The sequence below is a fragment of the Littorina saxatilis genome, linkage group LG15 (genome assembly GCF_037325665.1).
Source record: "Littorina saxatilis isolate snail1 linkage group LG15, US_GU_Lsax_2.0, whole genome shotgun sequence".
NCBI lineage: Eukaryota > Metazoa > Mollusca > Gastropoda > Littorinimorpha > Littorinidae > Littorina > Littorina saxatilis.
In genome coordinates, this window is record NC_090259.1 from 19349200 (window position 1) to 19366946 (window position 17747).

The following is a 17747-nucleotide window of genomic DNA, read 5'->3' on the forward strand; positions in this document are numbered from 1 at the left end:
TGTTATCATGATGTGTGTGCGTGTGTGTGTGTGTGTGTGTGTGTGTGTGTGTGTGTGTGTGTGTGTGTGTGTGTGTGTGTGTGTGTCCTGCGTGAGGTATGAAGCGAGAAACACAGTACACTGTTAATTTTTCTGTTTTATTCAATGTGTTGTAGAAAGAGGAAAAACTAAATATTTACAGCATCAAAACACATACTGTTTTTAAAGAATTTTGTCATGACTCTTTCCAAAAATGACAGAAATATATAAATATGAAAAGAAATGTATAAATCATAAGCGGAATAAGCATTAATTGAAATATGTACAGATTACCCGTCAGATATAGTTACAGTACTGACAGGGATTATCAAAACTTGAGCGCTTGCAACTATTTCCGTTGTCCATTTGACTAATTTGAGAAAAATAAAGTAAAAGAACGCGATAAAGTGTCATTATTGTGATTTACACGCCTTAGCCCAAGCAAGACAAGCCCAAATTAACTAATTCAAATGATGTGAAAATTAAGCTAAACAATTTTGACAAATCCAACAAAATGAAAACATTATAAAAGACAACTTTCGTCTTTTGATTTTTTTGGGAATAAACTTCGAAAACATAAAACATACAACGGTCTCTGGTTTGATATCTTCCACATCTGGATTTGACAGACATTCAGTGTATAATTGTTTGATAAGTACAAAAAGCAAAACGACCAAACAAACAAACAAAACCTAGGTAAATTAAGTGCTATAGCTGGCAGTTTCAAACAGAATGTTTCTAGTTGTAAGTTGAAGCTGTTTCTGAAATAGATTTTTGACCAAGAAAATGTATATACACTCTTTAATGAAAGATAAAAGATGGCGGGGACAGGGAGGGGGGGGATATTTTCGCATTGTGAGATAACAAAAACAAACAAAAAAGAACTCAAGATGCAATTTCTCACATGGAAATAACTTTATCCTCCACTGTTTAGTTTGACAAAAAGTTGATTTTTATGAGATTGGTAAACCTGTAGCTGTTACTGAAATGTGTCAGATTTTCCCCGTCGTTTCGCCGACAAGAAACCGCATAAACACATGCCTTGTACGGCTCCTGAAGAGAATAACGCATACACTGTTTTGCATGCCATATTATCAATACCGGACAGGATAGCTGAACAACATTGAATGTTATGGTCAGAGGCTTGATTGTCCTTTCCTGTGACATGCAAAACTTGTTTTTTTTATTCTTTGTCTTTTGGTGGAGTAACATTCCATCAAATTTATTGCAGGATGAAACCTTCAAGAGTCCTCGAAACCAGACTGACTCTAGCTTGAAGAGAACTACCCAGCCTCTTGAGTCTTTAGTGGTTCCTTGACATCTTTTTACTGTCGTCTGTTTCTGTTTGTTTGTCGTCTGCCACCCCGCCTCCTGCCTCCTCCTCTGGATCCGCGAGGTGCCCTGCACCTGCCTGGAGATAAGAACAATTGTATAAGTTAAAGACAAAAGTGCAACAAAAACAACAACACAGCAACAACAACAACGACAGCAACAACAGAAACAACCACAGCAACAACAAAAACATCAACAGCAACAACAAAACAACAGCACCAACGAATATCAAAGTTCTGGTTATGGTGCCCCCTCCAATACAAAAGGAAAGAAAATACTTCAGTAATTAAATCAAAAGGGTAGTAAGCTCGGCCAAAGCGTTGTTCTCGTTTTTGACAGATCATGCCAAGAACGTTCCTTGGGTTTCTGAACGCTCGAGTGTGCACAAAGTCTTCAGACTGCGACAAAGACGAAAGGTCAGACTTACACAGAGACAGATAACCAGAATCAAATTCCAATGCATAGAGATATATACACACAAGAAAATATCACAAAGAGGCAAAGAAAGAAACTGAAAGTACGAAACATTACGTACAGAAGAAAACAAAACATAAGCCAACAGAACACAAAAATCAAACAAGGAAAAATATTAACAAGCCTGCAAACAAACCATAAAACAAACAATACCCAAACATACTATTAAACAAACAAACAAACAAACAAACAAAAATCAAAACCAACCTGGCTGAAGAATCCGGGTGCATGCAGACCCTTTTCTTAGTCTTGCGGTAGCACTCAGCCCTAATATAAAAAAAAGAAGTAATAAATACATGATTAATAAATGCCTGATTAATAAATTATGCAAATCAGAATTAACAAGTGCATACTCATACACTTGTACATATCAGTCTCAGAGGTGATACAAAATGCGTGCATAAAAGTTATTTTTGACAGTGAAAACACCCTTTGTTTGCACCACCAAAAACAATCGGGTCTTACAAATAAGGAGAGTTTTAACAAACAGATAGCCTACATTTACAAATATTATCACCAAACAAAATTTGAGACAACAAGATCTGACAGGATACAAGGGGTGCACAAGAGATGTTCATCTACATAACTTATTCAATGGACGATATTTGAAAATAATTCCTTCGGGTTTGTAGCTGGCGTTGGGGAAGAGTGACCTGTTCTTGCAAAACCTCCGACAAACAAGAGGGCCCCAAAGGGGGGGTATCATCACGATCACGGGAAGGGAAATTTTAGCTTTCACGATCACAGTTACCTTGATTTTTGTTTTCACGATCACAAATACCTTGACGAATAGAGGATCATAGAGTGATACAGCTGTAAAAAATGTACGTTGAAAATAAAATTCTTTGCAATAATGCCCATCACGATCACGAAAACAAATGACGATCACGATCACGAGACTTGATTTTTTTGTCATCACGGATCACGGGGCAAAGTCCCATCACGATCACAGAAATGGAAATTTCGGATATCACGGTCACAGAAAGGTCAAAAAACGCCAATCACGATCACGATTTTAAACCCTTTGGGGCCCTCAAACAAGCATCAACACACACACACTTTTTCGTATCCGCATGTGAAGCTTAATAATTATCTCACAAAAGAATCCTTAAATGTGACCCTCCACCCAACAAAATGAGTCGCATGTCACCTCACGCGGTTCTGCGCTAGGCTTAATATAAGTCCGGGGAGTGTCTGGTAACAGTAGGGAGATTCAAAAGACAGCACGTTTCGTTTTGCAGCTCGTTTCGTTTGGTGAATGAGTCACCCCGCGAAACGGAACGTGAAACGAGACGGCATAGGCGGCAGACAAGATTTAGATGTATTCACGTTTCGTTTCGGAATGAAGGAAGGGCGATAAATCTTCAAGTGAAATTATCACGTCTGTCCTCGATCAGAATGGAAAAAAACACCCCAGGAGGTGGTCCAGAATCGGGCATACTTTGATTATTTTCAGTCCAAATAAATCACACAGACTTTGTTTATACAAAATCACATACGAAGCCAGAATAAAAATTCGATGCGATGACCTACTTCTGCTTCGCCATTTGCTTTCTCACCATGAAGTTGGATAAATGTACCAGGATCAGCACCCTTCAAAATATTTCAGTTCACAACAGTTGTCTACCTCCAATGAACACATTCTCAGCGCTGAAAGACTGTGAAAGGGTTGATAAATCTAGCAATGCATAAAATGGCCAACAAATAAAACTGTTAGTGTGCAAAAATACTCACAAAAATTGACGAAATATTGTTCGTTTTTTGGGGGTGGAAAACGTGACTGCGTTTTGACGTTCCACGTTCCGTTTCAGTTGACCTTCACCTTTCCAGCGAGAGACACCCGAAATGATGACGTTTACCACAACTTCAAAACGAAACGTCCCGACGTTTCGTTTATTAAATCTCCCTAGTGTGAGGGTCACATGCTTATAACTCAAACAGTTTTCGCTCTGTTCTAAAACGGGTTTCACCACTGGATAGAGCATAGAAAAACTCTTGAGGAAAATGTAAAAATATGAAAATCATGCAAAGGTGACATGCGACTCATTTCGTGGTGGAGGGTCACAAATTTGAGACACTTTGCTTAAACTTCACCTGCACGACAGTCGAACGTTTCTATAACGACCATCAAAGGGGAGACAAAAACCGGTGTAACACGAGAAAATTACTCCACGAGATTTTTACTCCGGAGTAAACATTTCGTACGAAAAAGTTACTCCCTTTACGAAAAAAGCACTCCCCCATTGCACGAGAAAATTACTCCCCAAGACAGGTGAGTTCCGAGTAAACATTTCGTACAAAAATGTTACTCCCCTGACGAATAAATAACGAATAAATTACTTCACCCCAACACGAGCAATTTAACTTCCCATGCCAGGTGTACGAAATGTTCACTCCCTTGTCCCCTGTTAGTCTTGGCGGTGGAAGGGGTGGAAGGAGGGTAGCGCGACATTCGTGTGCGCGAGATCACTTATTGGCATTATCCCTTCGCCAGCATCCCATTTTTGCGTACGAGATTTTTACTGGAAGTAAAAAAAATGGGGAGTAAAAATTTCGTGGAGGGAGTAATTTGTTCGTGCCTTGGGGAGTTCTTTTCTCGTACGAAAAGTGTACTCGGAGTAAGAATTTCGTACGAAATATTTACTCCGGAGTAAATTTTTCGTGGAGTAAAAATTTCGTGTTCCACCGGTCTTGAAAGACAATTGGACAAGTGGAGAGGTCACTTTTTTTTTTAAAGCACTCGTCGACGATTGTTCTGGGTGGTCGGAATGGGCAAGGTGGGCGTTATCACTGCGAGGAGACCGCCATGCCAGGGCAGGCTGTTCAACCGTGTTTTGACATGTGCAAGTTAGGCCAAATAAAAAAATATGTTGGTTTAGGGTAACGTGACCGAAAAAGAAAGGATCGGTAGGTCGGCTTTTTTTTTCTTTCTTTTTTTCTTCTTAAATTTGGTCGATTTTAAAGGAGGTTACTTCCCTTAATTAATCTCGGTATAGTTCGCAAAATGTGCCAAAAGTTATTTTGTTTTTTTAGAAATGAAAAAAAAGTTTAAGGGTCGGAGGGAAAAAAAATGGGATGGTCGAGTTACCCTAAACCAACATATATTTTTATTTGGCCTTATCCAGAGAGGGTGAATACAGCAAATGAAATTGTTTTGAGCGCTCTAGCGACGTTATTTTGTCAGAACAGGAGGTGGTCCATATTAGGAGCCCTTCCCCTATATATACAAGCTAAGTTACTCACACTGATAGCAGAAGACGAATCCGTTATCGGGTCCATTGATCTCGGAGTGGTGAAGAGTGTAGTCAGCAAAGAACGTGAGAGTGACTCTATCGACATTGGGTGCGCTGTACGTCGTTTGAGCAGGGGTGATAACTGTCACAGCATCCACGTTCACGTTACGGTGAGAGTTATTTCTCCATGTCAGAAAGGCCACGTCGGTGTCTTTGATTGCAAGTGAACGCACCTGAATAAAAAAAAATGGAAAAAAAGGGAGAGAACAAGCAACGAGAGGTTAAACGTGTTTTTCTCAAGTTCAGCAAATGTCTATAGAATTTGTGTTTCTTCAAGTTGGCCTTATCGCACCCTTAATGTTGTTATTAGGGGAAGGGCTCATAATATGGACCACTTTTTGTTTTCTTGCGAAGAAGTTTTATTTTGTGTTTGGTAGTCCTTCTCTCTTAGGTTAACCGTTAGGCCTAATTAGAGTGAAATAGCTTTGATAAACATTCAGCAAAAATTAAATACAGAAAAAAGCACAAATGGACCAGTGAAGCGGCCTTCACGAATTACTGTAAAAAGCCCCCTATACTTCAAAATAACATGATACAACTTAGTGTACAAGCCAGACTAACTAAAAGATTTATCTGTTTCGGGTTGATGAGAGCAATATTTGACGCTCACCGGGAAACTAAAGAAGCTTATCAAAAACAGAGTGAAAATAAGTGAAATTATCAACTTCCACAAAAAGAAGACTTTTTGTTATATTCTTTTTTAAATCTCGAGGGCTAGTTATTGGTTATTTACAGCAAGCTTCTTAATGAATTAATGAAAATAGCCTTTAGCTTTTATTTTCTTCGATTTGTTGAAGGTGATCCATATTAGGGAACTCGCACATACTTTGAGATTTTGCTATTACTTTTTGTTTGCAGTAGAAACTCGGGGTCAACAATGCTAAAATGTAACAAGAAGAGCAAACGCTCGATCGAGTCACTTTCGCAGTTCTGAATATTATATGAGGCATCAGATGGACAGGAAGAAATTGCTATTCACAACACAATACAGATGTAAATAATTTGATGTAAAGAATAATCCTATAAAGTTTGAATCAAATCCGATGAATAGTTTCAGAGATATGATATTTCAATTTTTTTCCTTCAAGACATACCTGTGACCTTGAAAAAGGTCAAAGGTCACCAAAGCAGACGTCAAAGTGTAGAGGTCACTGGGAGTCACGTTCACATAAAATTTGAGCCCGGTCACTTTTATAGTTTCCGAGAAAAGCCCAACGTTAAGTTGTGTGTTGCCGAACAGAAAAGGCTAGTTATCTCCCTTGTTTTTCTGATAACGTTCGTAAAAGGCTACAGATGTAAATACTTTGATGTAAAGAATAATCCTACAAAGTTTCAATCACATCCGATGAACTTTGTCAAAGATATAAAATGTCTAATTTTTCCTTTGACGCTGACCTGTGACCTTGAAAAAGGTCAAAGGTCAACGAAACCATCGTTAAAGTGTAGAGGTCATTGGAGGTCACGACTAAACAAAATATGAGCCGGATCGCTTTGATAGTTTCCGAGAAAAGTCCAACGTTTAGGTGGTGTCTACGGACGGACGGCCGGCCGGACGGACGGCCGGCCGGACGGACGGCCGGCCGGACAGACTAACACTGACCGATTACATAGAGTCACTTTTTCTCAAGTGACTCAACAAATACAGTCTTAGCTGTCATACATAGCAATTTTTGTTTGATAAAAGCTTTGGCTGTGGACAGAAACGAGTCCGTTTTAGACGACACATTTAGAGTGAACGCATACCAAAAAAAGAGAAAAGCCTAACGGTTTTGAGATTTGTGTTTCTGCAACTATTTATACATGTGCAAGTTATCCAGAGAGGGTGAATACAGCGAATAACACTTTGTTGGGCGCTCTAGCGCCGTTAGTTTGTCAGAACAGGAGGTGGTCCATATTAGGAGCCGGTCCATATTAGGAGCCCTTCCCCTACCTGTTCAACTCTGGCCAAAAATGGTATAAAAGTATAATGTTAGTAAATCCAAAGCCATTCTTCAGTTCTGCTTTACCTCTCTTGATTTTCTGATATATTGCACATTAGTCCGTGATCTGAACGAAAAAGTGTTATCAAAAAGAATCCTCTTTAATTCGGTTGTTTTTAGCTAGTTTAACCTTCCATGTGTTAGGTCTGGGTATTTATAGTTGTTGTAATGGCAGCCATCATGTGCAATTCTGTCATTGAATGATGTCATGTTAGTGCCTGGTATGGTCCTAAAAAATGGGGGTATAGTTTTTAAAACTGGAATAACTCTGTTACTTTTGCGACTACAATTTCAGTTTAAAGTTACTTTTGATCACAGAAAACCCGCAAATACATGTAAACAAAAAGGAATCAACGTAATGTTATGTAAATATTACAAATGACGTCACAGGCTTGACGTCAATACAAATCAAGGGATACGTTCCAAAGCTGGAGATAAATTGATGAACTCGTCATTTTCTAGCGGTTTTCTACAATTTGCATGGACATTAAATACAATTTGAATGACAAAAATAGGAGTGAAATTAAAATAGGTATTAAATACGCGCCACCCTTTAACTCATTGTTTCCCAGGAACGGGTATATCCGGTTTTTTTTTTTTAAATTTTTTTTTATGGTTTAAACATAAGTTTATTTTAACAAAGGTTACAATGTCATGATTGTAACCTTTGTTAAAATAAACTTATGTTTAAACCATAAAAAAAAATAAAAAAAAACCCGGATATATCCGTACCCACTCATATGGCTCTATCTGACCAGGTACGGATATATCCGCTCAGACTGTTAGCTTCAGTCGCTTCCTGTTACGTCCATCTAACGCCTGCGTTCCAGCGTGTTGATACACGGTTACTACACAGTCACTACAATTCTTAGTGACCTGCTGCAGCACAGCTGGTCTCGGCTAAAAAAAACTTGATCAACATAGGTGTTAAGTTCCACCATGTAGTATCATAACAGCATTTAGATCATTCCGAACAATAAGCGAGTGTCATATTCCCTAAACAGACTGTGTTTATAACAATGTATTATGATGAGGCGATGACAACTGCCAAATTGACAACAAACTTGCATAAGCCCTTCTTTGTTTGCCAGCAAAAGTGTACAATACGTTTCCCTGTTTCTTTCATATTGTTACAACCTTACGAAATAGGAATTATATTTTATCTCTCTCTCTCTTTCTCTCTCACTTTTTTTCACCCCCCCCCCCCACACACACCCCCACACACCCCCACACACCCCCCCCACACACACACACACACACACACACACACACACACACACACACTTTTGTTTTTACTGGACTCTTAAAGATAGCTTAACTGAAGCACAAAACAATAGCTTAAGGGCAGGCATGGCACGGAAATTAAGTTTTGTTTCAAGGTTCTTCATCAAAATTTTCAGGAATAAATGTTCTCTGTCCTTAAAAGTGATATTAGTTTGAATTATTGGTCAAAATGGAAGGTTTTTTTTTATAACACATGTAGTTTTTGGGACCGATCCTTCTTCCAGAAAAATAAAGAGAAAACTTCGTAGAATGTTTGTTTTATTCTAAAAAGGTCCCTGGATGCAACATCAGAGCAACGTTTTCAAATTTAGGAACAGATTTGATTTTTTGGTAGATATTATAAGCACAAATTAAATCTCAGGAAAAAGGCAAGTTTTTGTACTTTGACAGATTTCTAAAAATCATTCCTGGGTAATTTTTAAAATGTTTCTCTTTTACTGCATAAAGACACTATTTCTGGTGAAAATACAAAAGAGAGCAAGAAGATTGGACAGTTAGTCAAAGGATGGAATATGTCCCGATGACGGCACTGATGCTTAAAAAAATGATTCTGAGAAAACAGCGTCAACATTTTTCAAAATGCTTTCGAATGTTTATAACATATGAAAATAATCATTTTATTGCAAGAAAGAGGTTGACAACGACAAAATGACATTACACAACGATTATAATATGGTGCTCAAATTACCTAATAAAGCTGAGAACCAAAAACACGTTTTTGAACCAAACTTCCGTCCCATCTCTGGCCTTAAATAGCAAAGGAACCAGAAGAATCTAAAGCTCATGCAACAAGTTGACCATTATTACATAAATAAACATATTGTTTTCTTTCTAAACACTTCTTAACTTATTTGTTTTCTTATATTGTTGTGAAAACAAGTTTTCATTGAAATTCCAAACTTTGGGCATGCAATTCTAACAAGGCGGTTGCTTTAAAGAAGTGGCGATTCTGTGGAAACGCTTTGGTCAGACTTTCAAAATTCTTCATACTTTTAGTCACAATTGATGTATAAACGTGTGACAGCACAAGATTCCTTTATCGGTGTTTTGTAGGGACTTAAATAAAACTGAAAAAGAACGAAACATAAAGATTTTCTTTTTTTCATTACATGCCATAAACATTACGTCATTTGCACAATGACGTCATGGCATTGACTTTATTTTTTTTAGATGAGTCAACACTTCAAACATATGCCGTTAGTTTTGCTTTAGATTGTGTACACCAAAAATGCATTGTGAGCAGAATTATGTGTCTTTTAGAAAGTAGCCCCCTTTTTCTAAGTCGAGCATTTTTGCAGACAGTGACCCCCTTTGGAGACACATTCTGTTATGAATGCTGCCATTAGAAGTTCTTTTGAGGCCTGTTTGGGATAGCAGAGGTACACTACTTCACAAAGCAGCTTAGCATATGGAGGATTCCCAAATGATTACAATTCACCTATTTGGTCCACTCAGATCACGGACTACATTAGTTTTACACGAATTGCTTTAATAATGCACATTTGAACCTCAGTAACTGCCTAATAAGGTGTCAAATCAATTACTTTGATTTTTAGGCCATAAACGTTCCAAATCCCTCATTTTTTTAAATTCTAGTCTATGATGACACCTTCGGCTGTAAACGCTCTTTTTTTTTCTTTTCTTTTTTTTTTACATATCGGTACATACAACTACCCTTGTATAAGAGAATACAAACAGGCTACACATACGCACACAAAGTACCCTAACCTAAGTATATGCACACATTTTACCAATATATTTATCTTTATTTATTTATTCATTAATCTATATTTCTATTTTTTATGTATTTATTTATTTGATTATTCATTCATTTATTTAAGTATTTATGTATTTTATTCTTTTATTCATTTATGTGTGTGTGTGTGTGTGTATGTGTGTGTGTGTGTGTGTGTGTGTGTGTGTGTGTGTGTGTGTGTGTGTGTGAGTGTGTGTGTGAGTGTGAGTGTGTGCGTGCGCGTGTGTGTGCGTGTGCGTGCGTGCATGCGTGTGTGTGTTTGTGTGTGTGTGTGTGCATGTGTATGTACGCGGTATGTGCGGGCGTTCGTGCGTGCGTGCGTGCGTGCGTGCGTGCGTGCGTTTGTGTGTGTGTGTGCGCGATTGGTCTCACAGAAATCTTACCGTAATCCAGAGAGTCGACAGACCAGCGGGTCTTCGCGGCTTGTTGAAGGTGAGATTGCCAAGAGCGTCGCCGTTTCTGTAGGACCAGGGGTACATCGTGTGACTCTTGATGATCCCGTACGCCTTTCTTGTGCTCTGCACCGTCCCCAGCACGTGCTTCACGTCCGCTGTGGGACAACAAATTAATCGACACAAATGAACAAAATAAGCCTACATATATAAATAAACAAATAAAGAACGAACGAATGAAAGAAATCAGGAAGAAAGAAATAATAATTGTAAACAGAATACAGAATACAGAATCTTTAATTGCCCAAGGTTGGGAATTTGTGATGACATTGCGGTTAAGAAACATTTTAATCCAGCCATATCCACCAACACACGCATCATTTATACAAACGGATCAACAAAATTAATTTAAAAACAACACTGGACAGCATAAATTTAAAGATACATTCACTAAAACTAGCCGTATAAACTCAACGCTTCCTCAAACATTATCAATCAATCAATCTATCTATCTTTCTATCAATCAATCAATCAATCAACTAATCAATCAATCAATCAACCAATCAATCAATCAATCAATCAACCAATCAATCAATCAATCAAATTGATAAATACATATATAAAATTAAGAAAATCTGTCCGTCTGTTGGTTAATTAGCAAACCAAACAAAATCCAGTTTATTCGCATCATGGCTTCATTCATAATAACGCTACCCAAGCAGAGTTTTACAGCCCGCCTCACCAAGCATCTTACCCCCCCCCCCCCCGACCCCCGTACCCCTCCAATACATTACCGATAAACGTTAAAAGAAAAATTAAACGCTCTTTAGGCATAATTGAATGCAAGTCAACCTCTTTCTCTTTCGCAGAACCCCCCCTCCCTCCCCTCCTCCATCCTTCACCCCCCCCCCACCCCATCCTTTACCATCACTATAGACACTTGGACAAACACTCAAACCTCTCCCCAAGCAATCTCCCATATCGCTAACACTCAACCCTCTCCCCAAGCAATCTCCCATATCGCTAACACTCAACGTTTCCCTTCTTCTTCTGCGTTCGTGGACTGAAACTCCCACGGGTTTCTACGTGTATGACCGTTTTTACCCCGCCATTTAGGCAGTCATACGCCGCTTTCGGAGAAAGCATGCAGGGTATTTCCGTGTTTCTATAACCCACCGAACTCTGACATGGATAACAGGGTCTTTTCCGTGCGGACTTGGTCTTGTGCTTGTGTGAACACACAAAGGGGGATAAGGCACTAGCAGGTCTGCATATAAGTTGACCTGGGAGATCGGACAAATCTCCACCTTAACCCACCAGGCGCGGCTGGGATTCAAACCAACGACCTTCCGCATTGAAGACCGGCGTCTTATGGGCAGAATATACCTGCGCAGTTTCAGCGGCACAGACGACGCACGGCCTATTATTTATGCCGCGATAGGGATTATGACGAGTACTTGGCCTGTTTTCCTTTCATGCAACGTGTAGCGGGCTGGGATAATCTGCAGTACGTCGTCTGTCCTCCTGTAGTTACATAGGTGAGCGGAGCCCCTTAGGCCAAAAAAAAATAGGTCTGTTTACGGTAACCCGACCGACCCTATTTTTTTCGCGCGACCCTAGACTCTTTTTTGGGCATTTGGGGGAAAAAAAAAAAAAAAAAAAATCTTGGTTTTTTTGCAAAATAACGTAAAAATATGTTTTTTTGGAAAAAAAAAAAATAAAAATCCCGACCTACCGACCCTATTTTTTGGGCCTATGTTACCGTAAACAGACCTTTTTTTTTTTTTTTTGCCTTACCACCAAGCCATTGCGCCCGTCGCCAACACTCACCGTTTCTCTTCAAGCAGTTGTACTTGATCTCGTAGTATGCTGGCGGCTGCTCCGTGCAGAGGTAGTAATCACCGTCCTCAGTTGTTCGCATTTTGCGATCCTGGGTATTGTAGGGAAGAGAACACGTTTTGTTCCACTCACAGCGCCGGGCTGTAATACAATAATAATATAATATAATAATGAACACTTATTAATCGCCCCTTCTCACTAGAGCTCACGGCGATGTACAATAGCAACAGCGTGTGCACACACACACACACACACACACACACACACACACACACACACACACACACACACACACACACACACACACACACACACACACGTACACGTACACACGCACACACTAACATACAGTTTGTGGATAACAATACTATAAAGACAATCCATAAATTAAAAAAAATACAGGGTAGGGCCAAGATAAAGTAGTGAAGAACCAATTTGTATGTCGTTTTCTGGCGAATTTAACCTTGGAAAGTCCAGGGGGCATTCACTGGGATGTAGACACACTGATAAAATCGAAAATCGTCCATGCAATGCTTGTTAATAAAAACAATTTAAAAAAAAATTAAGACTATAAAAAACAAGTCGCGTAAGGCGAAAATACAACATTTAGTCAAGTAGCTGTCGAACTCACAGAATGAAACTGAACGCAACGCAACGCAGCAAGACCGTATACTCGTAGCATCGTCACTCCACCGCCCGTGGCAAAGGCAGTGCCAGTGGAATTGACAAGAAGAGCGGGGTATTCGTTGCGCTGAGAAGGATAGCACGCTTTTCTGTACCTCTCTTCGTTTTAACTTTCTGAGCGTGTTTTTAATCCAAACATATCATATCTATATGTTTATGGAATCAGGAACCGACAAGGAATAAGATGAAAGTGTTTTTAAATTGATTTCGACAATTTAATTTTGATAATAATTTTTATATATTTAATTTTCAGAGCTTGTTGTTAATCCAAATATAACATATTTATATGTTTTTGGAATCAGCAAATGATGGAGAATAAGATGAACGTAAATTTGGATCGTTTTATTTTTTACAATTTTCAGATTTTTAATGACCAAAGTCATTAATTAATTTTTAAGCCACCAAGCTGAAATGCAATACCGAAGTCCGGGCTTCGTCGAAGATTACTTGACCAAAATTTCAACCAATCTGGTTGAAAAATGAGAGTGTGACAGTGCCGCCTCAACTTTCGCGAAAAGCCGGATATGACGTCATCAAAGACATTTATCAAAAAAATGAAAAAAACGTCTGAGGATATCATACCCAGGAACTCTCATGTCAAATTTCACAAAGATCGGTCCAGTAGTTTAGTCTGCATCGCTCTACACACACACACAGACAGACACACAGACACACATACACCAGGACCCTCGTCTCGATTCCCCCCTCTACGTTAAAACATTTAGTCAAAACTTGACTAAATGTAAAAAGGTAACGATTTCGTCTGCAAGATCTTCAGCATTTGAGAACCGAATAATGTTCATTAACTGATTTGTTTTCAGTGCTGGCAATCATCCATAAAGCTAGCAGACGAAACCTGTACTGTGCAAATTAGGAAAGTCAAATCTCATAAAAGAGTTACCTGAAGAGCGAAGAGAAGCAGTCGAACCACTGCAGTTGCCTCTCACTGCCCTGGCTTCAAGGTCAACCACGGGCTCACGTGGGCACTGTGTGGCGAAAGGTTGTCTTTGAAGGTTATCGGAGGTCACTTTGAAGGTCGTTCTGTCCTTGCACGTGAAAGTCGTTTGCGCTGAAAGAAATGTGTGTGTGTGTTAGTTTGGGGTACAGTTGCGGCTCATGCTGCTGATCAGTGTTTTTTCTTCTTCTTCTTCTCTTCTTTGTTTGGTGGTGCGGTCGTTTTGTCGTTTTTTGCTTGTTTTTGTGTGTGTTTGAGTGTATGTATGTGTGTGCATATGTGTGCGTGTGCGTGTGCGTGTGCTTGTGTTTGTGTGTTTGTGTGTATGTGCTTGTGCGTGTGTGTTTGTTTTTTTGTTTGCATGGTTTTGTTTTTTTATGTGTGTTTGTTTGTTTGTATGTTGGTTCGCATGCACTGTCTTCGTCTATGGCCTCCTTAATGCTAATGCATGTTGCTTTAGTCTCTTGTCTCTTTTCAAATTTCTTTCGAGCAACCATTCTACCGTGAATTATACGTTATGTTACTTCAAACACACAGAGCTTTCAGGTTAAAGAAGTACAAAAACAAAAATGGTTTATTTACCTACAGAACTTGCTCTCCGTCTTGCAGACCCGCTATTCGACCTTGACCGTGACCTTGACTGTGACCTTGACCTTGTTTGCGCGGCCGGCGCAACGGTAAGAGTGACTAGTATTACGCAGCACAAGGCCAGCACAAATACTTTTCTAACATTCAACGTCATCTTCGGGTTCTGGAGGCTGCCTGTTGTGAAAAAAATGGCAAAAGAATCATTTGAAAGAGAGGTTGTATGTGAGAATTGATAGTATGTCCATCGTAGGTCAATACTACATGAATGCAGTTTCTAAAAATATTGATTGAAAGTTTGAAACAAAAATTAACAAAATTAAAAATAAAAAAGTGTCACACACACACACAAATGGCAAAAGTACAGAATAACAAGTCGCGTAAGGCGAAAATACAATATTTAGTCAAGTAGCTGCCATTTTTCAGCAAGACCGTATACTCGTAGCATCGTCAGTCCACCGCTCATGGCAAAGGCAGTGAAATTGACAAGAAGAGCGGGGTAGTAGTTGCGCTAAGAAGGATAGCACGCTTTTCTGTACCTCTCTTTGTTTTAACTTTCTGAGCGTGTTTTTAATCCAAACATATCATATCTATATGTTTTTGGAATCAGGAACCGACAAGGAATAAGATGAAAGTGTTTTTAAATTGATTTGGACAATTTAATTTTGATAATAATTTTTATATATTTAATTTTCAGAGCTTGTTTTTAATCCGAATATAACATATTTATATGTTTTTGGAATCAGCAAATGATGGAAAATACGATAAACGTAAATTTGGATCGTTTTATAAATTTTTTTTATTTTTTTACAATTTTCAGATTTTTAATGACCAAAGTCATTAATTAATTTTTAAGCCACCAAGCTGAAATGCAATACCGAAGTCCGGGCTTCGTCGAAGATTACTTGACCAAAATTCCAACCAATTTGGTTGAAAAATGAGGGCGTGACAGTGCCGCCTCAACTTTCACGAAAAGCCGGATATGACGTCATCAAAGACATTTATCAAAAAAATGAAAAAAACATTCGGGGATTTCATACCCAGGAACTCTCATGTCAAATTTCATAAAGATCGGTCCAGTAGTTTAGTCTGAATCGCTCTACACACACACACACACACACGCACGCACACACGCACGCACGCACACACACACGCACATACACCACGACCCTCGTTTCGATTCCCCCTCGATGTTAAAATATTTAGTCAAAACTTGACTAAATATAAAAAAACAAAACAAGCAAAGCGAGTTAGTTAAGATGATTTTTGGTGTATTTAATCTCCCCTGAAATAGGCGTATGGCTGCCTGAATGGCGGGGTAAAAACGGTCATACACGTAAAAATCCACTCGTGCAAAAACATGAGTGAACGTGGGAGTTCCAGCCCATGAACGAAGAAGAAGAAGAAGAAGAAGAAGAAGAAGAAGAAGAAGAAGAAGAAGAAGAAGAAGAAGAAGAAATTGACATGACGGAACATTGACTATAGAGCCTCGACCTATCGATCTTCAAAGAAGACGAACAAGACACACCACATTAATTGTACCTACCTTTCCCAGTCGAAGCGTTATGGACGATTCTTTAGATGATGTACTAATCAGCAAAAGCGTAAAGATTCAGCGCATAAATCAAAGCAAGACGCTCCATGAGCTGACGAGAAGATGACAATAATGGTACCAAACACACAGATGAATCATCGGATGTGTAGCATGTTGCAGAGCACGCCCTCTCCCATTCATAAAGATTGTCATATCCGGTTATCATTCAAGCGAAGTTAATGAGCTAGTAAGGCGCCTGAAATTGTTAATATGTTTGTTATTATAATGACTATGCTAGCCACATTTTATTAACTGTATTACTGTACTAACACGCAGTACGACTCCCCCCCCCCCCCCTATTTAAAAAAAAAATCAGTTTTGCAAGCAGTCAGGGGTGTCCAAGCAATACATAGTAGTTACATCATATTTGTTAGGGCAAATCTTTTCAGCCTGCAAATCTCCCCTTTTGCTGACATCCTTATCTTTCATTTAAGATGTACGCCGTTCCAAAAAAATACAACGATTTCAAATCACTGTCAAAACCATGGTAGATCTCAAGCCAAATCTCATGGGACTTAGGAGTCTCTAAAAGTTTGCTGAAATTAAAACAAAGAAACAAGCAAACAAACAAACAAAAACATATTGAAACAGCAACAAATCAAACAAAAACAAACATTGATTATCAGCTTATTATAATGTCGTTATTTACTGATGTACGTGCCTGTGGTTTGACCTTATTTCACAACTCAATGAATGACAAAGAAATTCTTTGTTTTAGATTCGACAACAGTCCAGCCTAACTTCCGCTAAAGGGAGCGCATTGCGTCAAATTTGTCGAGAGAGTTCTCCTGGCTGAATCACAGTATCATAGAAAGGGGCTTTCTGACACTATAATCAAACGTTTAAGTTGAAATACTTTGTCACATTATTATAAGTTTGTTATTGACGTTAAATCTTTAATTCTTACTGACATTATAATCAGACTGAAATGTACGTTGAGCTTCAGTACTTTTTATATGCTCGTACTATGATTGAATAGAAATTTACTTTGAAGCTTCGGTATTTTCTAACATTATAATCACACTGAAATTGACAGGAAAGCTTCAGTACTGACGTTAAAACTACAGTTCTTTCTTATATTACGATAAACTGAAATTAACATTAAAGTTTTCGTATTTCTAACATTACAATCATATTTAAATTGACGATAAGTTATATATTATAGGTTCAGTTTTTATAGCATTAATATCATATTGAAAGTCACGTTATTCAGCTTTGGTAATTTGTAACATTATAATAAGACTGAATTTCTCATCAAAGCTTGGGTGTAATTATCAGACTAACATTAAAAACACCAAGAACTGGTACACAAATAGACAAATGACAGTAATAGGTCTAAACGAGACTTAAAATGCATATCGGGTGAACATTTTTGTTTCTGTCATTTTCCACAAACCGTTATTGTTTGGCGAACAATTTCGTTGTCTAAAAAAACCCATAATTTGCTTGTGACTCGCTGTTGCCAATTTTTATTTTATTTTGTTTATTCAGCAGCGTCGATACCAGGTTTCTTTAGCTTCACTTTAAAATGATATCAGAACGATAGTTATTCACTTGAAAGT

At 38.5% G+C, this 17747-nt stretch overlaps 1 protein-coding gene across 1 annotated transcript; it reads right to left on the bottom strand.

The window, feature by feature from the left end:
* Positions 1 to 123: 123 nt before the first annotated feature.
* LOC138948780 (uncharacterized) lies at positions 124 to 16296 on the bottom strand. Its single transcript, XM_070320393.1, has 8 exons — positions 16138 to 16296; positions 14589 to 14768; positions 13953 to 14120; positions 12359 to 12508; positions 10520 to 10686; positions 5068 to 5290; positions 2032 to 2091; positions 124 to 1429 (listed from the first exon to the last, which is right to left on the bottom strand). Exons 2-8 carry the CDS (start codon positions 14746 to 14748, stop codon positions 1344 to 1346), a joined length of 1014 nt encoding a protein of 337 aa, XP_070176494.1. The 5' UTR covers positions 14749 to 14768; positions 16138 to 16296; the 3' UTR covers positions 124 to 1343.
* Positions 16297 to 17747: the final 1451 nt, after the last annotated feature.